This window comes from Hemicordylus capensis, chromosome 5 (assembly GCF_027244095.1).
Source record: "Hemicordylus capensis ecotype Gifberg chromosome 5, rHemCap1.1.pri, whole genome shotgun sequence".
NCBI lineage: Eukaryota > Metazoa > Chordata > Lepidosauria > Squamata > Cordylidae > Hemicordylus > Hemicordylus capensis.
In genome coordinates this window covers 168,556,341-168,584,042 of record NC_069661.1, presented here as the reverse complement: position 1 = coordinate 168,584,042, position 27,702 = coordinate 168,556,341, and the positions used below count along the sequence as shown (strand labels likewise).

General features: G+C 43.4%; 1 protein-coding gene across 5 annotated transcripts; it reads left to right on the top strand.

The window, feature by feature from the left end:
- Window positions 1-184: 184 nt before the first annotated feature.
- Window positions 185-27,702, top strand: ING3 (inhibitor of growth family member 3). Of its 5 annotated transcripts, none has more exons than XM_053257833.1 (12): window positions 185-416; window positions 590-661; window positions 4,742-4,842; window positions 6,402-6,467; window positions 8,232-8,328; window positions 10,297-10,368; window positions 10,656-10,775; window positions 13,717-13,775; window positions 16,025-16,215; window positions 23,297-23,489; window positions 26,000-26,038; window positions 26,707-27,702. In XM_053257833.1, exons 1-12 carry the CDS (start codon window positions 389-391, stop codon window positions 26,821-26,823), a joined length of 1,155 nt encoding a protein of 384 aa, XP_053113808.1. In that variant the 5' UTR covers window positions 185-388; the 3' UTR covers window positions 26,824-27,702. The 5 variants fall into 5 exon arrangements, with proteins under 5 accessions (XP_053113808.1, XP_053113807.1, XP_053113806.1 ...); XM_053257831.1 differs by having other exon boundaries at window positions 188-416; window positions 13,618-13,775; XM_053257832.1 differs by lacking the exon at window positions 6,402-6,467 and having other exon boundaries at window positions 13,618-13,775.

Below are 27,702 nucleotides of genomic sequence, written 5' to 3'. Positions count from 1 at the left end.
CAACACGATATTACGAGCCCTCGCGGGACAGTTCTTGTCTATAGCCACCCCCGCTACAACTTCAAACCCGCTGCTTTGCGGGAGATGTAGTTCCTGCGTGATCTCCTCCGCCCTGCCTTTACCCACATAACTACATTTCCCACGAGGCAACAGAAGGGCGCGAGCCGCCGGACTACGTCAGATGCCCAAGCAGCCAATCGCGACGCGGCCGAAGCGAGCGCTGTCAGCCGCCAATGTTGTTTTCGCTGAGTCGAGCTGCTGGTGTTGTTGGCGGCGCCGGCGCCATATTGGAAAGGACGAGGCGGTGTTTTTTTTTTTTGCACCCCACCCCGCTCCTCGCTCGTTGTAGAGACAACAGAGCCCCCTGAGCGCGGGCTTCGCCGCCGCCATGCTGTACCTGGAGGACTATCTCGAGAGTGAGTCTTTGAAGGAAAGCGCGGCGGGGGGGAGGGCGCCGGGCCCGAGGGGCGGGGGGAGCGGCGAAGGGGAGACAGAGAGGCGGAGGCTCCTCCCTCTCTCCCTCCCCCCTTTCATGGCGACGGCTGCGTCTCACTCACTCTCCTCCCTCCCCCCTCCCTTCTCTCTGCAGTGATCGAACAACTTCCCATGGACCTCCGCGACAGGTTCACCGAGATGCGCGAGATGGACCTGCAGGTGCAGAGTAAGTGAGTCGGCTCCGCCCACGGACCGCCCTCCTGGCGCGGCCTCACGCGTAGCCCAAAGAGAGAGGGCGGGACAGGCGGTTGGGGGCGGGATCCCAGGAGCTCTGGGAGGAAAGCTAGGATAGGAAGCGGCTTCGCTTCGCTATCTGTAATGATGGTGTTTAAACACCCGTTAACGCACCCACGGCGTGTATGCGCGTTTACTTGGAAGTTAAGTCACTGGGACTCCTTTCTGAGTAAAAATACTGAGGCGGGGACTATAATACTCATAGTTGCCAAAAAGCATGCACTGTGGAACTCAGACTTAACTTCCAAGTAAGTGGAGCTTTACTTGGCCAAATTTGCAGATGACACTAAACTATTTAGGGTAGTGCAATCCAGAACAGATTGTGAGGAGCACTGAAGCACCCAAAACATATCTCCAAACTGGGGGTGTAGGCAGCAGAATGGCAAATGTGGTTCAATGTAAAGAACTGTACTGTGATGCATATTGCTGCAAAAAAACCCAACTTCACATATGTGCTGATGGGATCTGAGCTGTCAGTGACTGGCCAGGAGAGAGATCTTGGGGTTGTGGTGGACAGCTCATTGAAAGTGTCAACTCAGTGTGTGGCAGCTGTGAAAAAGGCAAATTCCATGTTAGGGATAATTAGGAAGGGGATTGAAAATAAATGTTATTATTATAAAGCCCTTATACAGATCTGTGGTGGCCAAAGTTGGAGTACTTTGTGCAGTTCTAGAAGGACATTATAGAACTGGAAAAGGTTCAGAAGAGGTGCAACCAAGATTATCAGGGACCTGGAGCATCTGCCTTTTATTCATTCATTCATTGTATTTCTATACCGCCTAGTATAGAAATCTCTAGGCGGTGTACTGATGAGGCAAGGCTACAGCATCTTGGGCTTTTTCGTTTGGAAAAATGGCACCTGAGGGGAGACATGATAGATGTCTATAAAATTATGCATAGTGTGGAGAGAGATATATATTTTTCTTCCTCTCTCAACACCAGAACCAGGAGTCATCCTATGAAACTGATTGTCAGGAAATCTAGGACTGAGAAAAGGAAGTATTTTTTCACACAGTGCATAACTAATTGGAATTGGATGTGGTTATGGCTACCAGCTTGGATGGCTTTAAAAGGGGCTTAGACAAATTCATGGGTCTATCAATGGCTACTAGTCTTGATGACTATAGTTACTTCTAGTCTCAGAGGTTTCTGAATACCAGTTCCAGGGCAGCAATACGTAGCAGAAGAAAGGGTATGCCTTCACCTCTTGTCTGTGGGCTTCCCAGAGGCATCTAGTGGGCCACTGAACGGAATGGAAACAGAATACTAAACCAGATTAGGGCTTGGGCCTAATTCAGCAAGGCTGTTCTTAAATGTTTACATGCAGGATCCCAGGGTTGCACTCTACCGCATGATTTATGGGACTACTTTATTCTTGTAATAATCACTGCATAACACAATTTGTAGAATTTACTCAACTGAATGGCTGTTTTCCAGAATGTCCTTTGCAGCATTTAGAACAGATACGATTAGGTTCAAGCTTTAGACTTACCTGGCCATTCTTCGTCTGACCACATAGGGCTTATTGCTGAGAGACTGAGGTATTAAAGGGCACAGGTATTCTCTATGGCACAGATGTGTAATATATGTGAGCCTTTTGGGACAGAGCTATTAAAAATTAGGTGAAATGCTCTAATTCATTCTAAACTCTTGGGTTAGAACAAGCTATAAATAAAGCAAATGCAAAATAAAATAAACATGTTCCAAACTTAAATTGATCCATGAATTACACCAGAAGTTCAGAGTGCATTTTCTCCCACATCTACACAGTCAGGTAGGCAAGTAATTTCCATTTCGTTCTCTGTTGAACACATGCACACTAGCATACCTAAATATTTGCATTCTTATAGAAAGTACAGAGATACTTTCTAATATGTACAGAGAGAAACACATTCAGGAAAGGAGGTGCAGGTGTACTGTATGTATGCAGGCACACTTCTTCACACTTGTCTGCATGTACCAACATTTGCATTATCTGCATATTTCTGTTTATGCATGTATACACTTAAAATAGAATGTTACTTGTGTTTAAGTGACTGGAGCAGGTACTGAAGTCTGTTCCACTCACCAAGGCTGACAAAAGCAACATGGGAAGCAAGAAGAAACCTCTCTGCAGTCAGCAGACCCAGCCTTTTTCTTGTTAAACATTTGCAAACTGCTGGTGTCGTTTCTGGGATCTGATAGGCTTTATTTCAACAACAGGAGGACTCTCACTGTAAGGGTATTCACACGCGCAGCCTAACCCAGGCTAGGGCAGCCCAGCCTGGGTCAGGCTGCATGTGTGAAGCGCCGGGATCGAAGCCAGTGCTGCCCCTGTGCCAAGCCTGAGTTTTTAACCTGGCATTTAGCCAAGGTTAAACGAACTTTGGCTGGCGATTGTGTAGGTGATTGCCACTGGATTAAACTGCTTCCTCCACCCTGCTACCGTTTCTGGCAGCGAGCAGAGGAGAAAGGGAAGCCATGCCAAGTGCGGCGGCTGCTGTAATGAAAGCAGCCACCACGTTTATGCCCCGGGGCACCTTGGGATGCAGGAGGGGAAAGGTCCTCATACAGGACACGTCCTGCCACTTGTGTGGGTGCTCAATGCAGCGGAGCAGAGAACGGCGGTGGCTGCTTGTCTGTTGGGGAAGGTATACAAACTCCTGCCTTCCCCGCAGCCTGCCCAACCTCCCCAGCAAGGTTGAATGCACAATCTCTGTATCTTTTAGTATGTTCTTGTCCTTGAAAACAATTTTGAGCTAGGTTCTGTCTATTATCTGACAATAGAATGGGGTAGGGATAAATTTATAAGGTGAATGGGGGACTTGCAAAGAAGGAAACCTAAATCAGCGTATGAAATTAGAAGTGAAGCCCTTGGAACCACAGAGAAGAAAACTCATGAACTTATAGATCAGTACTACACAACTCTGGTCCTCCTGCAAATGTTGGACTACAGTTCCCATCACCCCTGACTATTGGCCACTGTGGCTGGGGATGATGGGAGTTGTAGTCTAACAACATCTGGAGGACTGAAGTTGCACACTCCTGTTATAGATAAGGCCATATCTAGAATTATTTGCTACACTTGCGTCTCAATCCTGTTACATTTGTACTCCAGAAGTAAGTCATAATATGCTCAGTGAGGTGTACTCTCATTTATGGGACTGAGACTGCAATCCAATGCACACTTTTAGAAAACATGTATTTTCTTTCTTACCAAGTGAAGCAAAAAAAATCATTAGCACTGTTAGAACTAACATTTCTGTACTTCTTTTAAAATATTTATACTTCAATCCACACTGTCCATTCTGTTGTAGTCTTCCCTGGAAATTGGGCTTTTTTATTTTTATTTTTTTCCTATGGTGTAACATTGTTTCCCTTTTTCAGTGAAAATATTTGTTAAGTTGTACTTGATAGAAATCACAGTTAAGACTGTCAAAGTCTAGCATATTTTGTTTAATGAAGTAATTTTGCTTTCATCTTAATAGGATATCTAGCCAAAAACCATACATGTTGTCCCACTGTGGTCAAGGGAGCTTGCTCCCAGTTAAATTTGCATAGAACTGCTATCCTGTCATGTCAAATTTGTTCTGCTTAGACACTAATTTTTCAAATTGCTTTACATAATAAGGGCAGTTAAGAATCCTGAGCTGGACTTGTTTGCTGCAGGTTTTAGGAGTAAGCATATCAGTCTAAATACATTATCCAGAAGTAAGCTTTATCTTTTTAGGAGAACTTGTCTCCAACTAAGTGTTCTTAGAATCACAGCCTAAGGCTATGATCTTATACATACTTATTTGGGAGTAAGCATATATAAAAACATGCTCCTGAAAAAACATGCTTGGGATTGTACTGCGTAACCCTCAGAATCTTGAGACAAATAGAAAAGCTAAATTATATTTCATTACTACTCATGGGGTTTGTTTTCCAATAATGTGCCCCACAGTATACTTATCTACTTTTGGTATCCTGTTACTATTAATTGCATATTTACAGAAGACAAATGTATGTATTCTACTGTTCTGTGTTTAAGATGCAATGGATCAGTTGGAGCAAAGAGTAAGTGAATTTTTTATGAATGCAAAGAAAAACAAACCAGAATGGAGAGAAGAACAAATGACTTCAATTAAAAAGGTAAGAATAAGGGAGCGCGCCCCCCCCCCTGAATTACTTCTGTTGGTACATCTTGTATAGACCTGGGGGGAAACTTTGCACCTGAAACATCTGCTTGCATGTACTTGGGAAGCACAAGCAAACACATGGCTCCTCTTCCATAAGAACCAAAATCACAACTTGTCTTTTTTCTTTTCTTGTGTTATGTTTCATCGGAATTGAATTTCTGTTTTGCTGGAATATGAACAAATGGCTTGTAATTAGAATTAATGATGAGTTATATTTATTTTAGTAGTGTATACATTCAAGTTATACGTTTTTAGGATCAGGATATTTGTACTGCAAGTTTATATTGTTAAGAAAAATGTTAATCGCTTATCAGCAGCACCAGTCATGACTCTGTAGTTTGAGTGGGATTGGCTTCTCTGATCTCTCTACTTCAGAACATAGGAGGCTGCCTTATACCGAGTCAGACTATTTATTGGTCCATCTAGCTCAGTATTTTCTGCACTGACTGGCAGCAGCTTCTCCAAGGTCGCAGGCAGGAATCTCTCTCAGCCCTATCTTGGAGATGCCAGGGAGGGAACTTGGAACTTTCTGTTTTCAAGCATGCAGATACTCTTGCGGTCCCCTAAGGGGAATATTTTAAAGTGTTCACATGTAGTCTCCCATTCAGATGCAACCAGGGTGGACCCTGCTTAGCAAAGGGGGCAATTCATTCTTGCTACCACAAGACAGCTTTCCTACTTCATTTCCTGATGATAACGCTATCTTGCTTTTAGTGGGTATACCTTTATATCCATTATATGTTCATACTGATCACTTAGTGAACACCAATGCAGCCAGCAGTGTTAGACTGGGGGCTATAGAACTCTGGGTCATTCTTCATTTTGTTCAAAATACCCATGTCAATGTAGAGCAGGATATTGATTTTTAAAAAAAAAAAAAATACAAGAACCCCCCCAAAATAATTGCAGCCAAGAGGAAGGAGCAAATCACTGGTCACTGAAAGTCCTCCTCCTGCCACTGCAGTTCCATTCCAGATTTTTACGTTTGAAAAATCAAGCACATAGGCCCCAGGTATGCAATAGGCATATTGTCTAGTCTGACCCTAAGTCTTCAAGGGCGATTGCATTTCCTTTTACAATTTTCCATTTGAAAATTGGTAAATAGGGAATGGGTATAATATGGCACCAAATTCAAATATATATCAGTAGGTAGTTCATCTGGTGTTTGAAGATGACATGTAAAATCGTATCCTGAACTTGTGTGCCAAGTTTCATTTTGTTACCTTAGTGTTCTCTTGATATTACCACATTACATTCATTTGGCACTATCACATGACAGTCTTAATAGGCAGGATACCAAGCAGGCAAGTTAAACTAACACCACCATTTCACTCTACCAATTCTTAATTATTATTATTTAACTTATGAACCCTGAAATCTAAGTTTTTAAAAAAATCATATAGAATTAGTCATCTGGTACTTGACACAAAGCTAGATTGTTAGTCAAAAATTATGAAAGCAGTAACTTAGAATAATTTGTGAAGATTTTTATTGGGTTTTCCTCCTATACAGGATTACTATAAAGCCCTGGAAGATGCTGATGAAAAAGTACAGTTGGCCAATCAGATTTATGATTTAGTGAGTAATTTTTTTATTTATTAAAGTTGTGTATACCCCATCTTTCAGAACCAAGGCCTCCCAAGGTGGCTAACAATGACAAAATAATAAAACATGTAAAAATACAGTAATAGAAAAAATAAAACACCATCAAAACTAAAAGAGTAGTTATATCTTAAGGTCAATCAATTAAAAGCTTTGAGGAAGTTTTCAGCCCACTCTAAAGCAGAGGGAGTTGCAGCCATTAGAATACAGCATATGCTAAAAGATTATTGAAATATACTGTACAGCAGTCATAATGCTTTACACTGGCTTTACACCAGGGTCATGCATTTGTTCTACTCCTTGCAGTCAGTGAATGTGCAAAGGAGAATATGAGACTGTGTCCGCTGTTCCCCCCTCCCAACGTCAGTGTACCCAATAGCCACACATCCTCAGTGCTCATGCATTCAGGGTTACTGTGAAGAGGCTCTGTGTGCATACAGGTGTCCATCTCATAAGAAACTCTTGATTGCTGTAGGGCTCCCATTTGTATGGAGAACCATGGACCTGTGTACAGCTGTGTATGCATACAGTTCCTTCGCACTAAAGTTAAAATCAGGAGCATCAGGACTGTGGCGTGATCAGCAAGCACTGTCTAGTTTCCTTCTAACGTAATCACTGAACACGTGAAGGGTGGGGGCATGGATGAGAGAATTACCCTAATATCTTGCTTGATTTCAATGCTTTGTTTTTTTAAAAAAAAGCTTTTGAGGTGTGATATTGTTCATGATTGCTGAAATCTAGTCAGCTAGTGTGCTTGGTATACTTAACACATTTTATAATTATAACAAACATAGCACAACCCAATGCATGTTTTAGGGATGTGCATGAACCACAGTTAGTTCACGGGTTCGAATATGAACACGGTGGCGGGATGATTGACACCTTTTTAAAGTGAGTGCCGCAGGTGCCTGCATGCTCACCATTCCATGCAGCTTCCTGCAGCGGCGGTGCTCCCAACAACCCGCATGTGGCGCTGGCACACACATAGCCTCCACATATGCACGGAAGCCATTTGCATGGTCAGCAATATGTGGAGAGGCCATGTGCATGCCAGTGCCACACGCAGGTTGCTGGTGGGGAGCGCTAGGAATCTGCAAGGAACCGCGGATGTGCAGTTCAACGCTGGTGGGGGTGCCGCTTTAAGGGCGAGAGGGGGTGCACTCACCCCTCATGCTTTTCCCCCCCTGCTGGCACTTGTTACTGGTAAAAACCTTCGGGGCAGCAGCATACCTCCCTGCCGCCCCTTCACCGTCCTTGGCTGGAACTACCATAAAAGGGCCTCCAAAGAGGTTTGTGCACATCCCTAGGGAGCGCCACCGCAGCAGGAAGCTGCATGGAGTGGCAGATATTCAGGTAAGGACCTGTGCTACTCACTTTTAAAGGTGCTGCTGGCCCCCTGCCGCGCACTCAAACCGCCGAACTGGTTCACTGAAACACAAACCAGTTATATTTGAGCCAGTGCATGGACCATGGTTTGTGTGCATCCATAGCATGTTTACTCTGAAGTTAGTCTTGATATTCAATGAGGTTTAGTTCTAGATAAGTGTGTGTAGACTAGGATTACAACCTTAAGAGACTCTTTCCAGTTAATGATATCTGTTATGCAGATTTACTTTGGTAAGTTGTTGTTTTTAATTGGTGTATATCAAGCTTCTTATTTGGAACTTTTTTATTCTGTGCAAGTAATACACTTGACTGGAAAAGACTTTGATGTTTTTTCTTTTTCTCTCCTTAAATCAGGTAGACCGTCACTTAAGAAAATTGGACCAGGAATTAGCTAAATTTAAAATGGAACTTGAGGCAGATAATGCTGGGATTACAGAAATATTGGAAAGGCGTAAGTATTTGTGTTAGCCTTTCCCAGTCATTATAATTTTGTATGGCAGAAGTAGAGGATCCATAAAAACCTCATTGTGTGTTTCTAAATCCTTTTTTTTTTTTTTTTGGTTTAATGTAAGCCTTTAAATTGCAGTTGCAACTTAATTTCTTGGCCCTTGTTTGAATAAGATGTAGAAACATTTTTCCTTTTTTGTGTATGGTTATTTTTAAATTTTAATCAGTAAACTTGCAAATAAGGGAAGCTCCTTGTAATTTGTTACTTTTTATCAAAAGGTCTTCTTAAGCACCTACTTATGAATTTAACCTTCATTCTTGCTTTGCCTGCATATAGCATGATACTGTGTTGGTACTGCAATAATGGCATTTTTTAAAGTTCTCTTTTTCTTTTGGCTCTCTCTCTCTTTTGCCTCTCTCATACAGTTGGCAGAGCTGACAGTCTAGTGCTTTGTATAAAGTAATAACATGGTAGCATGGATAACTAAAGTCCTTACTGTGAGGATTGACCAGAAGAGAGAATAGGGATGCTTCCATGTTCCTGTTCTAATTGCTATGGACAACCATTCCTGCTCCCAAATCCCATCAAATTGTACTGCTGTGTCATGTAGAAAGGTGCCCCTTAGTACTGTGTCAGCAAGTACTAATGAGTGCTACTGCTCAGGTACAGGCAGAGCCATCTCCCAGCACTAGACAAAAGTCCTGAAATATCCAGTTTCCAAAACTGGGAGATGTATCTTTGAATGTTTGAGCTGCCACCAGCATTATATAGGGAGCATGGGATCATACTTTCACTTTAATCTTGAGCATTTGCTTTCACAAGCTTTACAATACTTTTGATTGATTGCAAGTATCAGTGTTTTTTCCCTGTCTTTGAAAGTGTTTGCTTTATTTGAAAAGGCCTTTAGGTAACTTAAAATTAATCAAAGCCAAACAAACCAGGTGCCACCTTAAGTGTCACAGCAGGGAAATGCTTGACTAACAAGCACAAGGTTGCCAGTTCGAATCCCCTACTGGTACTATATTGGGCAGCAGCCATATAGGAAGATGCTGAAAGGCTTCATCTCATACTGCACAGGAGGAGGCAATGGTCAACCCCTCCTGTATTCTACCAAAGACAGGGCTCTGTGGTCGCCGTGCCAGGAGTCGACACTGACTCGATGGCACAGCTTTCCTTTACTTAAGCAATAAATTGCTCTGTGTTTAAGTAATAGTATAATTTGCCCAGCTAAATACAAGTATTAACAATTCCTCTTTTATTCTGCAAAACAAAGTGTACAAATTGCTTATGTTTCTTACTTTATTCTATGATAGTTATCCTTCTGAAGAATTCTTGGATATGCCAGTTTATATATTTCTTTATTTCTTCCCTCTTGATTCCCCCAGTCCATTACGCTTTTCTGTTGATTTCAGTGGGACTTGCTTCTTTGAAATGTGTTTATATTCTGAGTATCTGACAGTATTATAGTCAGCTGTATTTATTTATTGCATAGCAAAATGAAGACACTTATTGCTTAGAATTAGTATTCAAGTACTGAATTCGTATTAGTATTGGTGAGAATGCATTTGAAAACAAGATAAATTAGGTGTAGAACAATCACAATGGATGCTTTTTGCCCATGTCCTGGACATGTCTCAAGATGCCAGTTTTAAGCCCAGTTCCAAGCTATCTTTAATGTTTACTATATTATGAAGGCTTTATGCATAGAGAATAAAAATATGTTGATATTCAGGAGAATAGCTATTTGTTCCTTCTCCATTTGCTCATGGGGTTCTCAGTAACACTTGAGATATTGTTGGTGAGAACAATGAACCAGGATATGGTTAGTTTCAAAATACCTGCTCCTGCTGAGTTGCTCTTTTGTAGATGAAGAGAAAGTGTATTTTATTCTAAAGATGTCATAAGCTCACGAAGCTGCAGTTTATAAGATTATCACTACCATGTTTCACTCTTTAACACTTGTATTTATAGGTTCTTTAGAACTGGATACACCATCACAACCACTGAATAATCATCATGCTCATTCACATGCTCCAGTAGAAAGTAAGTTGAAGATTTCAGCCCCTTTTTAAACGCTGTAAATTTTATAGTATTATTCTGCTGAACAAATGTCTTTCCTTAAAACCTGTCTGTCTTCTGAGCCCATTGTCAGAATTTTGGCAAAATCTTTTGTAGAGGGCTCCTGGACTGAAATTTGATGGTGCTTTTCACGGTGGAATCAAATTTTGCGTGCTTGATTTTTCTCCTCCTGTAATCCGTATTAAGCCCTTTGTACTTTGAAACCTTATTTGACTTCTGGATTAATAGATTATTTTTTGCTTCTTGTGTAGAAAGAAAACATAATCCCTCATCTCACCATGCAGCAGCAGATCATGTCCCTGAAAAGAAGTTTAAGTCTGAAGCTCTTCTTTCAACTCTCACTTCAGATGCTTCTAAGGAAAATGCAGCAGGTAATTATAAAAATTAAATAGCGATAATTTAAGCTTATATATATGACTGAAGCGATATTCCTTCTGTTCCATACTCAGTAATGAAATTTTGTCCCCTTGCTGTTGGAAGAAAGGCAGGTAGGATTTTTCTTCTGTGATATGCTGTCATAAAACTTTCAGATTGTGTAATCTGAAAGCATAAATCTGAAACCTAAATCATAAATATAGCTTTGGAAACTAAAACAGCTGTATCTGAAATTTGGCTTATTGCACAGGAATAGTTAACTCTGCTAAGCTACTTGGAGTAAGCAAAACAGAATGCTAATATGTGGCAGGGAAATAACTGACTTTTATAAACAAGGATGAATCCCTGACAAAACTGTCATTGGCAGGGAAAAGAAGCTCAGGACCAAGAGGAGCTTCCCCCCGCCTCGTACCCTTCTGCTCCAATTGGCCGGTCTGGTAGCTGGCTCCATGAAGGCAGCTCCAGGGACAGCCATTACCTTGAACAGAGGGGCTGCAGAAGTACAGCGATGGCCATGGGATCTGAAGTGTCTGTGTATGCATGCCAGTCTTTGGTCTTAAAGCTACCACAAGGGCTTATTTTGGGCTCAAGGGATGAAAATAGCAAGATGACTTCACCCCTTGAAAGTGTTCAAACCTATTTGATGGCATCATTGCTATAGGAAAAGGAGAGCTTGCTCCCTTTCCCCTTCAGTCCTTGATGCCATCTTAGTGTGTGGTGTGTGAATTTGGCTGGAAGAACATGCCTCATTCGTCAGCCTCCTTCATGCCCCTTGCCTCAGGATTTTTGAAGCTACAAGAGGAACTGTCTGCTCTGTCTGAAGGATCTTGTTGGAGCAGGAAGCAAATTTGGGCTCCCTTTCCCAACCGTTCTTTCCTCCTCTGCTCACCCAGCCTCTCCATACATTCTTCCCTGTTCTGCTCACCCAGTCTCCCCATACGTTCTTCCCTGTTTACTTACTATTTAAAGCCCCTTATTTACTTACTCCCTGCAGCCCTATACTTGCTTACTTTTACCCCTTTCGTACATTATATGAACATGGTGGGTGGGAAACATGTAAAAATGTATGTGTGGCAGGCTTTCTCTATGAGGCTGGGAATCTTGAAAAGGCAGAGTCCCCAGTCATGTGGAAAGAATATGCACAAGAGCTTTTTCATACCTTATGATGAACATGTAAAGGTCGGGCACACACCTCCATTATTCAGAGAACATCTGGAAGAAGTTTGTACGTCAGCTTCTCTGATCGCACTACACTGTGATGCGACAACATGCATCACAGACAACACAGGGGTGTTTTCTAGGGCGGGGCGGGGGTTGTCCTTGAAGGAAGCAAGCATTCCAAAATCAATTCCACCGCCGCCGCCACCATTGAACTTTGAGTGGGGCCCATACTTCTGATTTAAGTGATGCTGTTATGGAGGTGAAAATTTGGTCCTGGAAGGTGCGTTACCCCATGGGGTAGTTCCCACTCCCCACAAATTAATTTTCAGACTGAAAAGAAGCAAGGCCACTTCCATTCTGCCTGCTAACTCTGACTGATTGAGAGTTTGCTCAGTGGGATGCCCAATTCTGCAAGGGTTTCATAGCCACATGGGGACAGCACATATTCAAAACTTGTTTCCACTCCTTTCTGTAGCTCTTTGTGGAGTTTTCTGTGTTTGTTTGGTTTTTGTTTCAACAATATTTATTTATTTATTTGATTGATTGATTGATTGAATTTATATACTGCATAATACAGAAATCTCTAGGCGGTGTACAAAATTAAAACATAATATAAAATATAAAACATTTAAAATTCATAAAAAATAATTTTTTGAATACTTAAATACATAAATACAATACTTCTTTTGAATACCCGAAGGGTCCTCCAGTACACAGGAATCCATCCCTTGTCCAGTGTTCTCTCTAATTTTTTTCATCTGTGTGCGGAATGAGTTTTGTTCTGGGTGGGAGTATCAAGGCAGTGTCCTACTTTTACACTCCGTCCATCCTCATGCAGAAGCCCGCTTCTGCTAATAACCCAGTGATGGGGTTGCCACAGGCCAGACTAACATTTAATTAAGGCATATTTCCTTTTTAAAAAAAACAAAAAACCTCTGAAAGTGCAACATGTTTTCAGGCAACTTTTTAAAATAAGAATGACAGAATGACATGCATTTTATTTCTAAGAAGGATTATTATCATTGTACTATGCATACTCTATAAAGTGCAGAATGATATGCATTTTATTTCTAAGAAGGATTATTATCATTGTACTATGCATACTCTATAAAGTGCATGAGAATGGACTCACAAGCAAATTGGTTGTCTTATCAAGCAAAAATTTATTTTAAAAAATTGTGCTAAAACATTTGTGTTGAATGTGACTATCTCTTTGGCTCATTTTCTTTTTGGAGTGTCAACAACCGGTTTAATTGTTCTAAGGAAAAGAAGTAGTAAATGATTTTATTGCTATTAATTTGATTTTCAAGACATGCACTTATGAGGGTATATATTGTAGTACTACCATCTTCATTAAATGGATTTTCTTGTAGTCACATTTCAGTATAAACAGCACTGCTCCTCTAATCGTATTATATTATATTATTTATTACTGTATGAAATGAGGCACTCTCTTTTACCCACAGTCCTGTTTAGACCTGGAGTGAGAGAGAAAATAGAGAGGGATTAGTTTGACAGAGCAGTGCCAAGGCCTTTACCCAGATCTTTACATCCTGTGATTCTATTACTTAATTAGAACATTGCCTCACTGTAGATACAGCTGGTATTCAGCTTTCTGAAATTTAATTTTTTAATTTCACTTTGGACTATATAAATATGTTCCCTTTGTTCGTCAAGGGTGTCGAAACAGTAATTCATCATCCTCATCCAACAGTGCATATAATGCAAATTCTTCTCAGCCATTGGCATCGTATAACCTGGGCTCATTATCTTCAGGAGCTGGAGCTGGTGCTATTACCATGGCAGCAGCTCAGGCAGTACAAGCTACAGCACAGGTAAGGAATTCAAGATATGTTTTTAAATATTTGACACACACTGTCTGTTCTGGGGAGAATTTCCTTCTATTAGTTTGATAGTAGCTCAAAATTACTGTGATTTGCAGTGATGAAGCAAATTCTGGGAAGTCCCCAAAAGCTGGACTTCCATCACAGTGACCACCATCCTAATTAACACTGTGCTGCTGCAAGAATGTTGTACTAAATCTGGAGCTTGCGTTCCAGACTAATGTTGCACTAGTGCAAACATGTTTGCGCTTGCCCAACAAGATGTGCCACCTATGACACGTCTCTTATGTTTTGCATGGAACTTTATATATATTATTAAAAAAATAAAAGGTTTAGGTGGAGTGTGGCAAGCCACGCCCTTGCTGCAGCCATGACCAATCCTGCAAGAATGCCACTGCGTCAACTGCCTTCTGTCTCTCTGGCTTTGAGAGGAAGGAGTGGCTACCCTGACTCCAACCCAACCACCCCTACACACATGGCAACTACCGGAGAAAGAGAAGAGAGAAAAAGATGGAGCCCAGGTGGGCAAGTAAGGAAGTTGAGGTGGCGAAAGCACACTGGGTGGAGAGGAGAGAGAGAGAACAGAGAGTGAGCACACACGAGGAAACTGAGCCCCAAGTGTGTCTGGAGGAGGAAGGAGGGATTCCCTGAGGAAGAGGGGAGTGGTCGCCTTCCTTCCTTCCCCAGTGTCATCTTTCGCCACATGCACACGGAGAGGCTGGCTGAGGAGCCGCTTGGGCTGCTGCCCCCGAGTCAAGCTCTAAAGAAGGAGGCGAGGAGGAACGGGCATTCCCTGAGGAAGAGAGGATTGGCCACCCGCCTGCCTGCCCCGGGAAAGTCTCCCTGAAAACAGAAATAGAAGAAAGCTATCCTGCCGTCTTTGTTTTCTATTTTCAGGGAGCTTTCTTTTTCCTGTCAGCAGGCATTCAAACGTGCAGTCTTCTTGCTTGCAACCTCTACCATGCTGTTCTGCTGAACTAGTGGTTGACAGTTTAGATGCATGGAGACCAGCAATTTAAAAAAAAACAAACCCACAACATCTTGAAAACGAAACCATAAGTATTTCTTGCTTCTTAGAATCCACCATGCAAGCCAAGAAGGGGAGAGGTTTGTGGAGCTATCCAATTCAGTTGGTATGATTAAACCCTGTAGAGTCTGTGATGCTTAGGAAAACCAGCACTTAGTTTAGGCAGATCTTTCATAGAACGCTTTGCCCATTGCATGTCCCACAGTCACAGTCTTCTTCTCTTTGGCATCGGAGCCCATAAAGGGAAGAGAGGAAAAAAGAAGGGAGTTACTTTGGCAGCTAACAAAGGGAGGAAGCACCTTATGAAATGCAGGGAGAGTGTATTCTAGGGAGAAAAAAGGGGGTCTCTGAGCAAGGGCAGTTGCGAGGGGGACATGGCAATGAAGAGTGTGTGTGTGTCTGTGGCAGGGGGAAAGGGGAGCAGTCAAGTACTAGAGCACCAGTGTTCTGCGCAGGTTAAGCTAGTAGTTACTTAATCTTCTTGCATTAGCTGCTGTGTTTCCTCTAACGGGGATTGCCAGATGTTGTTGACTACAACTCCCAGAATCCCCAGGCAAAAGCCATTGCAGCTGAGGATTCTGGGAGTTGTAGTCAACATCAACTGAGAATCCCTTTTAGAGGGAAAACTGATTAGCTGTGCTAAATCATAATGATTTTTGGAATTGCACTATTGGCAAAAGTTCCCTGAAAAACATATGAAGCGTATCACAGGTTGCACGTCTGGTTTTGCAAACATGTTTGCACTAGCACAACATTAGTCTGGAATGCAAGATCCAGACTTGGCATGCAGATGTTTGAGGCTTATGATGGCTTTCATTTATTTACTCATTACACTTACTGGAGAGTATGTCCATTGAACTTCAAATTAGGAACCAGAAAACTATATCTTATGTTGTTTCGTGTGGCATGATGGATATGAAATTCAAGTATGTAGTACACCGCTCTGGGCTCCGTGGAGAAAGAGAAACTCAAGTATGTAGTACACCACTCTGGGCTCCTTGGAGGAAGAGCAGGATATAAATGTAAAAATAATAATAATAAAATAATAATATGAAAGATAACACAAGTTTTAAAGAGCAGGGCACAGCTTCATAATGTGTTAGAAATACTAGTGTTCTCGCTGAATAATGCTATGCTACATATAGTTCAAAGCATGTTTTCAGTGCTTCTAAAAAATAGCAATCAATGTTAATATTGTTGTTTTTTCTTTTAGATGAAGGAAGGAAGGAGGACATCAAGCCTAAAAGCAAGTTATGAAGCCTTTAAGAACAATGACTTCCAACTTGGAAGAGAATTTTCGTTATCTAGAGAAACAGCTGGATATTCACCGTCTGCTTTGGCATCTACATTATCACAGACACTAAGTTCATCAACCACAGATTCACGGAGTGGTCGCAAAAGCAAGTAGGTTCATGGAAAGGATTGCTTGTCTTCAACTGTGATCAGATTCTTAATCAGGACTAATTCTAAATCTGTTATCAAAATGTTTAGCAGTGTTTAGCAAAAATGTAACTCGGTAATTCTGTACAAATGTTTTTAATCTTTATTACCTGCCCCAGGCCCTTGGGATGCAACAGGTTATACATTTAAAGTAGAATAATGCATACACTCAGACCTGTGCACCTATGCACCATCCTCACTCAACCACCTGATTTGCAGATTGCTGCTAAAGTAGGGTCCTTGCAGAGGGTCAGCGTCATGTTTTCAATCTTACAGAGGGCTTCCAAAGCATGGGCAGCACTCCTCACTCTAAGGGCTTTTGCAGAACAGCATTGCATGTAGGAGGTTTGAGGGAGTTGTATGAGGGCTCCTGGCATGTCTCCACAGTCCCTCAAAGCAGAAGGTCCAGACCAGAAAAGAAATTTGCTAGCACTGACACACTATGGTGACTGAAATGTGGACTTACACTTCATATAAACAATTTAACATCACTGTTGAAGTAGTGGGACATGATGGGCTAGTATAAATGTAACATTTCTGATTCCTTAACTATAAAGTTCAGTGCAATTTTAAATATACAAAGATTGGAGTCTGAATTGAGGTTGATAGTTAAATTAATTCTACCCTCCTTTAGCTATCAAATACATGATAAGAGGGAATTAATATGCTTATTAGGATTTTTCTCCAGACATACTCTATCTTAGTGTAATTATAAAGTTAATAACTGCAATTGCGACCGGGGGGGGGGGGGGCATTTGCTTATACCATAATTCTGGGCAGAAACACCGCATCAGCGTAAAAGCCGCATTAAGGAACAAAGGCTGGAAAATTGCAGAAACCCAGCAGAAATGCCGCATCGGTGTAAATGCCACAGTTAGAGGAGGATATCGTGCATTAATTTTTTTGGTTGTCTTGAATGCTTAGAATTTTACTACCGCTTGATCCTGAATTCTCGGCTGGTGTAGGAGGTCACCCAAGCTTGGGATTACATACCCCCACATGCTCCAAAAGGCAGGAAGTAGTCATACTTGAAGATCCTTAACCCAGTGCATGTGGGCGGATCTCCTCAGTTCTGCTTCCTGCCTTTGCTCCAGAAGGCTCGCATTACAGCTCGCTGGCTCTGGCCTTGTTTACTAGGCCTCTTCTTCTCTTCTGCTTATATTCCTATTATTTTTGACTATTTCCAATCTCTTCTTCACTTGGTATTCTACTACTATTAGTTTTTTCAAGTTACTAAAGAAAAAAGAAAAAGATTTTTTTTTTAAATTAAAATTAAAAAAAATTTTTTTTAAATTAATTATGTCATATCTGTTCTTCCTACTGTCCATTCTGTTATTCGTTACCTCTCCTCACGTCTTGCCGACCCTTTGGCTGATGTCCGCTAAGAAGACCTTTGGACTCCTGGCCGTTAGGGAGAGATCCGCCCGTTAGTGCCTGTTCCCGCCCAAAACTCAGGACTGTGCAAATACTGTAAGGAAAATGGCGGATGTATCAGAGGACCTTGCTGGCGCCAGTAGGCCACAGCGGTCTTCTCTGTCGCCAGATACCAGTGAGGAGACTGGGCGCAATTCATGTCACCAGCCATCCACCGTAGCAGGACACAAGCGGCGGCACAAGAAGTGGAGGCATCCCAACAAGGAGGCCCCATTGGTGGGAGAGCTTTCGCCCGGCAGCGCGGGCAAGGTAAGCCCGCAAGATTTGGCCTCCCCCCCGCCCCCACTCCTTTCTCCAGCAGTTGGGCATGCAGGAGGAGGACTGCCTCAGCAAGTACTGGGGCCGCGCCGAAAGGAACGTCAGCAGGAGTGGCCGCCCCAGAGCCCGTCGGAATCAGATGTGGAGGACGTGCGGGATGATGAGGCAGGCGGTGCTGGGCCCGTGGATGGGGTGTCGGAGCACCCAGAAGGCCATGAACAGCTTCCCCCAGTAAGATCAGGACTTGCTCAGGGGGGTGAGGAGGTGGTTGCAGATGCCCCCTATGTGGCCCCTCCCTCAGGGCCTACTCCTACGGGAAATGTGGGGGTTCCCCCTGATGCTGCCACTGTAAAGGGCTGGATTCAGGAGGCCATTCAAGTCTCAATGGCAGCGGCGCTTAAAGCACGGAAGCCTGCAAGGCATTGGAAGCAGCAGGCTGTGATCCATGTGTTGTCCTCAGACTCTCAGGAGGAGACGGTGCCCACTAGGCAGCCCAGGGTGGCTATACGCCAGGACTCTGTGCCCAGGGCTAGGGGTAGCTCTTCAGACACAGGGATCCTCAGTGTTGGGCCCCCAGATGTTATTGGACTTCAACTCCCATAATTCCCAACCAAAGGCCACTGGGGCTTGGGATTATGGGAGTTGAAGTCCACTAACATCAGGGGGCCCAACGTTGAGGATCCCTGTTCAGACGAGTCAGGAGAGGACTCCCCAGATTTATTGCGACCCGGGGGCAGTGGGTTGGAGACATTGCAGGGTGCCCCAGACAAGCGGTCCTCCTCGGAAGAGGGGGAGATTACTGAGGACTCTGCAGCAAACTTACACTGTCAGAGGCTCTCTTATGGAGGATTTTCAGCCACTAATTAACCAGGCTATTGCTGCGCTTGATCTGAAGCCAGTTACAGAGGAACAGGTCTCTCCTGTGTCCAAGGGCTCCTTGGTGCTGCCTAAGGCTAAGGTACCGCAGATTAAATCAGTGATGCCTGAGAGCTTTACTAATACCATCAAGGAGGAATGGGCGGCTATTGCGACTCCCAAACGTACATCGGCATTGGCTAGCAAATTGTACAACTTTGAGGAGGAGACTCTGGACTTGCTGAAGGTGCCACTTACAGATGCTCCCTTCGGGGCCCTATTTAGTAGCATAGTGGTACCCAAGGATGGGGACTCCTCTTTTAAGGAGCCAGGAGACAGAAAAGCAGAATCTGCACTGCGCAGAGCCCACGAGGCTTCAGCAATGGCCATCAGAGCTGACACCACTGCGTCCACCACAAGCATCTGTCCTGTGGATCGACGAGTTACCCAATGACCCGCTGATCATTCTAAGATATGGCGTATGCTACTTTGTCTACAGAGGGCGGCTGCCTTTTCAGTGGATGCTACTCTGGACAGTGTTCGATTCTCGGCACGTGCGGTCAGTGCAGGTGTCCTGGCAAGATGCAACATATGGCTGAAATATTGGAAAGTTGATAATACGTCTATGGCTAATTTAGCTGCTGTTCCCTATGCTGGGGGGAAGCTAATTGGGGATGAGGCCCTGAAAGAGGTCTTCATTGAAACTAAGGATAAGCGCAGGGCTCTGCCATCAGCCCCTAGGAAGGAGGACAAGAGTTTTAATCGTAGACCGACGCAAACCTTCAGGGCGTTTAGACCTCAGTTTTCTCAGAGGGAGCCTTTTAGGCCTTTTCGATCGCAGTGGAACAGATCTAGAGGCCAAGGCAGGCAAGGGTTCAATCAGCAGAACCGTCAGTCTTTCGGAAACCAGCAGCGGGGCCCCAAGCAGCAGTCCTGACTCCCACTCAGGCAAAGTGGGAGCCTGCTTTTTGGCCCATTTGGAAAGAATCCATCAACAACAGGTGGGTTCTTTCCATTAACCTACACAGGTACAAAGTGGAGCTGGCCAGCCCCCCAGGAAACAGATTTCTCCTTACCCCAAGATCCAGGAAACCGGAAAAGCACAAGGGGTTGTCCATGGCCGTTAAGCATCTGGTAGCTATAGGGGCCATAGAGGAGGTCCCACCTCTTCAGAGAGGCAAGGGCATCTGTTCTGTGATTTTTACGGTGCCAAAAAAGGACGGATCGGCCAGGGCAGTTCTCAACCTACGCCCAGTCAACCGCTTTGTGATAAAGAGGAGGTTCAGGATGGAAACCCTTTGTACCATCTCAGAGGCATTGCAGATGGGGTACTACATGGCTTCAGTAGATCTCCAGGAGGCCTATTTGCACATCCTCATTCATCCACTCAGTCGACATATACTCCGCTTCTGCTACATGGGGAGGCATTGTCAGTACAGAGCCCTTCTTTTCGGGCTCTCATCAGCCGCCCAAGTTTTTACAAAGATTCTAGTCAGCTAGTGGCCACTCTACGCACCAAGGGGGTCCACCTGTATTGTTACCTCGGCAACTTGCTCATCTGTGCGAGTCGGAAGGGGCAGTTCAGTCGGCTCTGTCCAGAACAATGTCTGTGTTATGTGCCCATGGGTTTTTGATAAATGTGGGCAAGAGTCACCTGACGCCCACACAGAGCCTTCGTCATCTGAGCATGGTAATGGACACCTCAGTATGCAAACTGTTTCTGCCACAGGATCGTATGGAGGTCTTATTGTCACTGGCTCGTGTGATTGCTTTGAGACCGTGGGCCAGCGTTCTCAATCTAGCAAGGTGGTTGGGTCTCATGGTGGCGGCTAGGGACTCGGTGCCTTGGGTGAGGTTTCATCTACGCCAGTTACAGTGGGCTCTCCTTCCTTACCAGCACAGGATTGCTCTCAAGCGCGACAAGAACATTCCTCTCTCGGTGTCTCTTCGCGAGTCGATTCATTGGACGGCCCGGGGAACCTAGACAAGGACAAGCTGTTCATAGAACCCGAGAGAGTGATGGTCACGACGGATGCCAACCTATCGGGCTGGGGGCGCTCACTGTCGGAACAGGTCTGCCCAGGGGCTTTGGTCGGTGGAGGAGTCGCTCCATAGCATAAACTGACTCGAGCTGCAGGCTGTCTTTCTGGCCCTAAAAGCCTTCACGCCCTTGGTGAAGGGAAGGAACATCTTAGTGTGTGCAGATAACATCTCAACCAAGGCACACATAAACAGGCAAGGGGGGACAAGGTCAAGATCTCTTTTCCTTCAGTCTGTGGAGTTGTTGGATTGGGTGGAGAACAACTTAATATCCATTCTGGGCCATCACGTAAGCAGAATTTCCAACGTTCGGGCGGATTGGCTAAGTCGGCAGGAGATCCAGCTGGCAGAATGGGGCCTGCACCCTCAAGTATTTTGGTGGCTGACAGAGCGGCTGGGGTGTCCCCAGATAGACTTGTTCGCATATCCTCAGAACGCCAAAATTCAGAGGTTTTACTCATGTTTTCCAACGTTGGGGGCAGAAGAGATGGATGCGCTATCGGTGCCATGGCCTCCATGTCTGCTGTATGCATTTCCTCCAGTGCCGCTGCTCTCCCGTTGCCTCGGGAAGCTGTGGGGGTCACAGGCATCCCTGATACTGATTGCGCCTTTTTGGCCCAGAGGGCCTTAGTTTTCCGAGATCGTCGACTTGGCCGTAGGTCATCCACTCAGATTGCCAGACCATCCAGATCTGCTGAATCAAGGTCCGATTTACCATCCTTGTGTCTAGAAAGTGTTCAACCAACAAGATTTAACAATTGACTTGGCGTAATTTTCTGCATTGGACAGCAAAGCGCTCCCTGCAGCCGGACAAGTGCAGGTTGAGGGAATTACTAGATTTTCTTCAGGACGGCCTTGCGCTTGGTCTGAAATCCAACACGCTTAAACACCAGGTGGCGTGCTTGATCCAGATGTTGTTTCTTCATCAACGTTCGTTTCAGGCACGGCAACATTCCTTTCAGGCACGTTCGTTTCAGTTTCAGTCATGGGGTTTGCTTTTTTTTTTTTTGCGGGGTCTGCAGTTTCCGCCATTTGAATCACTTTGATCTGTGTCATTGCAGATTTTGTCCTGGAAGGTGGCCTTTTTAGTAGCTGTAACATCGGCCAGGAGGGTTTCTGAATTGCAGGCTCTGTCAGTTAAGAGTAATTTGTGTATTTTCTCTAAGGAGTCTGTGAGACTTATCCCGGATCCTACGTTTATCCCTAAGGTAAAGTCTCAGTTTCATCACGAGGCGGACATTTACTTACCTTCTTTTTGTCCGGATGCTCGTCACCCTGCAGAGAAGGAGTGGCACTGTCTGGATGTCAGGCGGGCGTTGAAGATATGTATTGACAGGATGCAGGCTTTTTGTAAGTCAGATGCTCTTTTCGTGGCCTTTAAGGCTTCTAAGATGGGATGCAAGGTCTCTACAGCCATTATTGCTCAATGGGTCCGTTCATGCATTACAGTGTTGTATGAAGCCCAGAAACTTCCGGTGCCTGGTCAGATTACGGCGCACTCAACTAGATCTGCAGCCACTTCTGCCGCGTTATCTTCACCAGCGTCCCTTGAAGAGATTTGCAAGGCAGCTACTTGGTCATTGCCTTTTACATTTTCAAGGCATTACAAGTTGGATGAACATGAAGCTGCCAGAGCAGCATTTGGTTGGAGGGTCCTGCAACGGGTCCTTCTGGGTCAGTAGCTCCAGCTTGGGCATTTTCCCTCCCATGGTTGGTGCTGTGGTATGTCCCAAGCTTGGGTGACCTCCTACACCAGCCGAAAAAGGTACATTGGTACTCACTGTGAAGGTGTCTTCTGGCTGGTGTAGAAGAGGTCACCCAAGGCCCGTCCAGGTTGTGTTAGGCTGGAGCTGATGATCTGGTTGTAGGGGGACAGTTTTTCTGTCTTTCTCTGCATTATTGTTCGTATATTGTTGTATTTTCTCTGTTATGGTCTGTGGTTTTCATTCTGTAGCTTGAGCTGTTTTAAGCACTGAGGAGATCCGCCCACATGCACTGGGTTAAGGATCTTCAAGTATGACTACTTCCTGCCTTTTGGAGTATGTGGGGGGATGTAATCCCAAGCTTGGGTGACCTCTTCTACACCAGCCAGAAGACACCTTCACGGCGAGTACCAATGTACCTTTCTTGGGTAAACGCCACAAGCAGCAATAAACAACTTTTAATAACGTACCCACCGTGGGATTTCTACCCAAAATTACGGTACAATTGCCAATCTTGCAATCCTGATATTTGTGTAAATTTCCTTGGGTCACTAGTATAGCATCTAGAAGTATTTGTTAAAAACCTTTACATCAATTATACATTATCAGACAACTTAACTGTAAAATTTATTTCCTTTTGTAAATTTGCAAATCCATTTGTAAAATTCCATTTCTCTTCTGTAGTTCCAATACACAGAGCTTAATGCAAAGAGTGGGGGGAGAAATTAACTCCTGGATATATCTTTATTTTTCAGAAACAATAACAAATCTTCAAATCAACAATCCTCATCATCTTCCTCGTCTTCCTCTTTGTCGTCATGTTCTTCATCATCTGCTCTAGCACAGGAGCTGTCTCAACAAACAGCAGCAATTCCAGAATCTGAATCTAATAGCCAAGTTGATTGGACCTATGATCCAAATGAGCCACGCTACTGCATTTGTAATCAGGTACATTCCAGTAAACAATATATAGGAGAATATAATGAAGCTATTCACACAACCGCGCGAAAGCGGGCTAATACAGCTCAGTGCGCTTTCGCACATTCATGTGAACCACTGGGCTCCTGGGCAAGCCCGGTGGTTCTCTGGCAACTAGCCCTCCTGAAAACCCCTACCCCTAAACGAGGTTAACAGAGCGAGTGCTCCGTTAACCTCGTCCTTTTGATCGTTGGTCAGCTGCAGCTGCCTGCAGCCATGGCTGACACACGGGGTGGCGGGGAGGGGGACCCCAGGAAGGTACTTGCATAGTGCCTTCCTAGGGTTCGGGGGAGGGGGCCTGGGCACCACGCAGCGGCACTCCCCTTCCCCCAACCCTTGGAGCTCCCCGATGGAGCTGCGGCCAGGCACAGCAGCACTCGACTGGAGTAGCTGCTCATCTGGGCAGCTAATCTGGCCACCCAGCAACGAGCAACTGCTAAGCCCGCTCACACAGGTTGTGTGAAGCGCCTCAACATATTTTACTCAGAGTAGAAGATTCCAATTTTAAATAAGAGAGTAAAGTTTAGTGGGTTAAATATCTTGGTTCGTCTACTGAGAATAGCAGATCTTCCAACAAAGATAGGTTTTCTGATATATTTCTGGTATATTATATTTCTGAAACAAATGAGCGGGCAGATGCGGGGGGACTACTTGTCCAGTGGGGTGCTTGCCCATTCTTGTGCCCCCCCCCCGCCCCGAGTTGTGCTTGCTCCAAAAAAGAAATAAATGGGTTTACTTAAGTTAGATAAGCAAAGGAATTGACATCATTACTGGAACAGTGATGGTGATGAAAGCATAAAGCATTTCTCCGGTTCTTTTGTCAAGAAACCTGTACCAGATTTCAAGTTCAGAACCTCATCGCAACACATTTATGGGAGCCTAAAATAGCTCTTTTAAAAAAAAAATTGTAGTTTTTCGTAGAAGAGTTCAGACTGAGAATCCATATTGGGACTCTGTAGAGAAATTGGATGTGAGCTTGGCCTTGTAAATCTAGATGGCAGCAGGGAAAAACCTGCCACCCTGTGAGAAAAATAAGCAGAGATGGCCTTGTTGCAGTGTTCAGCCTTTGCCACTACATATTTCCTCTGTACTTGGACAAAGAAATAGCAGTGACAGTTCTCTCAGCACCCCACCACCACCACACACACACTCTCTTTATTTTTAAGATAAACTCCAGCAATTACTGGAGCTCTCTTCAGTACTATTTTAAAATATATTCTTCTGATCACAGATATTTGTTTTGGGTCTATCTAGCATCACCTTTCCCCCCACAATAAAATCTGAAGGACATAGTTTGAGACATGTTAAGCATTTCCTTCAGAAGTAATATTTTGTAGTGGCTACAAAATTTTAAAACTGTCCAAAAATTAAAAACAGAACACAGGCCTGGCCTGAGGCTTGCAATCTAATGAGGCAAGAAATATGGGGGAAAGGAAATAAGGAACAAAAGAGGAAGAGAGAAATCAGATGGCAAAGGTATGAATAAGCAAATAAGTGTTCAGACATTACTTAAAAGATTGAGTTATGAGGAAAGTCCAGCTGCCCAGTCACAGGGCATTCCAAAGTACAGGTGAAAAATCCTGATGATGGCATAATCTTGAAGTTTAAAATCCAAGTACAGTGTGGAGCCACTTAATGCTTTTAAAACAATTACTTCATTTGGGGGATAATGATGCAGAACTGATTCATGTAATGACTGGGTAATGGAGTCAAGTGTTTAAACTTTGTTTATAGTACTGCTGCTGCTTCATTACACTGCCATTCCTTTATGTGCACTACACAATTTAGTATGGATCTCCTTTGGTACTTTGAGTCTAGGTAAAAGAAGCAGCAGCTTCTCCAAGGTTGCAGGCAGGAATCTCTCTCAGCCCTATCTTGGAGATGCCAGGGAAGGAACTTGGAACCTAGATGCTCTTCCCAGAGCTGCCACATCCCCTACTGTGCTCACACTTCTAGTCTCCCTTTTTAATTGTAAACCGCCCTGAGCCATTTTTGGAAGGGCGGTATATAAATCAAATAAATAATAAATAAATAAATATGCAACCAGAGCAGACCCTGCTTAGCAAAGGGGAGAAGTCATGCTTGCTACCACAAGACCAGCTCTCCATCTGCCTGAGCAATGTGTATCTGCCTATATTTTTTTTTTGTAGAAAGATCCAGTGTCATCCTAATCTATATAAAAAGTGTTTGTTTTTATTCATGCAATTTATCAGCATGAGTATACAATTGATACCTTATTGGTACTGGATAAAGTATAAAACTTCTTACATGGCTGAATAAATAGTAGTTTGTTGCATGTTCTGATGGTTCTGTCCAGTCTAAAACATGCAAGAACAGAAGGTCATAACATGACTGTTTCTAACATATGTCAGCTTGGCATATATCCCATTTATGGCCATTAATAATGAATGAGTGCAATATGATGTAGTCATAGAAAATAATTGTGTTCTAAATGTTGTGTATTGTATCTTTTAAACTAGGTGTCGTATGGTGAAATGGTGGGCTGTGATAATCAGGATGTAAGTATGAAAAAACTAAAAGTTTTTTGGGAATAAAGATATGTTGTTCAAAGCTTATAATTAAGCATAAGAACAGCCCTGCTGGATCAGGCCTAAGGCCCATCTAGTCCAGTGTCCTGTTTCACACAATGGCCAACTAGGTGCTGCTGGGAAGCCCACAGGCAAGAGCTCCAGAGACATTAGGCACATACAGGGCTTGTGCATACATACCACAGTTTCTCTTCCCAACAGCAGCTCTTCATGATATAGCTTGAGGATGTTTTTGTAGTCACCTTGAGTTTCAGGGACAGCTTGCTGTGTAGGCTGATGGGTGGAGATTGCTATTGGAGATGAGAATTTACAAGACCCATGGATCACAGGCCCTTTGGATCAGCACCAGAATAATTTATCATGACTTTTTAAATAAGAAATACCCACTCAGTATAACATGTGATTCATTATATAAGTTATACCAGGTGTGTGTGTTGTTTTTGCTTCTATACTTTATTTCCAAATCCCCTCTAATACTAACTATTAAGGGTAGTACAAATTCTCGGTTGACAGTTTGTATTAACAAGGCCATCTCTAGACATCTGGGTAAACGTGCAACTAAGTTAGAAGATCTGTTTGCTGAAATGTAATTTTAGCGTTTAGGAACCAATGCATGTTTTCTGTTAATTGTCTTATAGTGCCCTATAGAATGGTTCCACTATGGCTGTGTTGGATTGACAGAAGCACCAAAAGGGAAATGGTACTGCCCACAGTGTACTGCTGCAATGAAGAGAAGAGGCAATAGGCACAAATAAATACCCCGTTTACCTCAATGAAAAACATTGTGCTACTTTTTGGGGGTGGGAGGGAATGCTTCTTTGCAACCAGTCAAAGGAGGATTCATATAGCTGTTATAAAATGTTGACTTCTTAATTTTGCTAGTTTGTGTTTTAGTATTGTACCTAAATTATTTATGCACTACTGTTGTGCTATAAATACTTTTCCAGTTAGCCATGGATTGTTCCAGTGGCAAACATGCAGACACTTGTACTCTCAAACCATTTTCTCTAAGCAATGGGCATTCTTCAGTAATCCAGTCTTCAAAGAATTCCAGCAAATGAAGATTTGGAATGGTTTTATATTCAGCTGGCATTCTGCTGCATGTTCTGTACTCAAGAGCTGTTATGTGGAATTCTGTGTATATAAGTGGTGCAGAAAGTTAGAATGTTGGATCCCCACCCACCCCCCGATGCCTTTATAGCTTAGTTTCTTGTTGAAACTGAAATTCAGCAGGCTGAAGAAAATGGTTCTTCTATACACTGGGCTGGTGTCCTCTAGAGTACTTGGTACATAAAAATAGATCCTTGTATAATTGTATCACTAGTCTTTATATGTTTTGGGGCCATTCAGGGCATAGGTCATTAAAACGGATGTTAAGTGATAAACTTTTTATACCAAATGTGTTTATTTTTTTGTGCAAGCAATCCTTTACATTGGAACTGTATTAGGTGTTAAAATTTAAAAAAAAATCAAATGCTAGTATTAATGCTTTGCATACTTTATCAAAAAAAGTACAGTAAAACATTTCATGGAAGCTTTCATAATATGCTGTCTAATTAACTGGAGGATTTTAAATAGTTTTTATTTTTTTAAAAAAATATATAAATAAAAGGTTTCCATCTCTAACATACTAA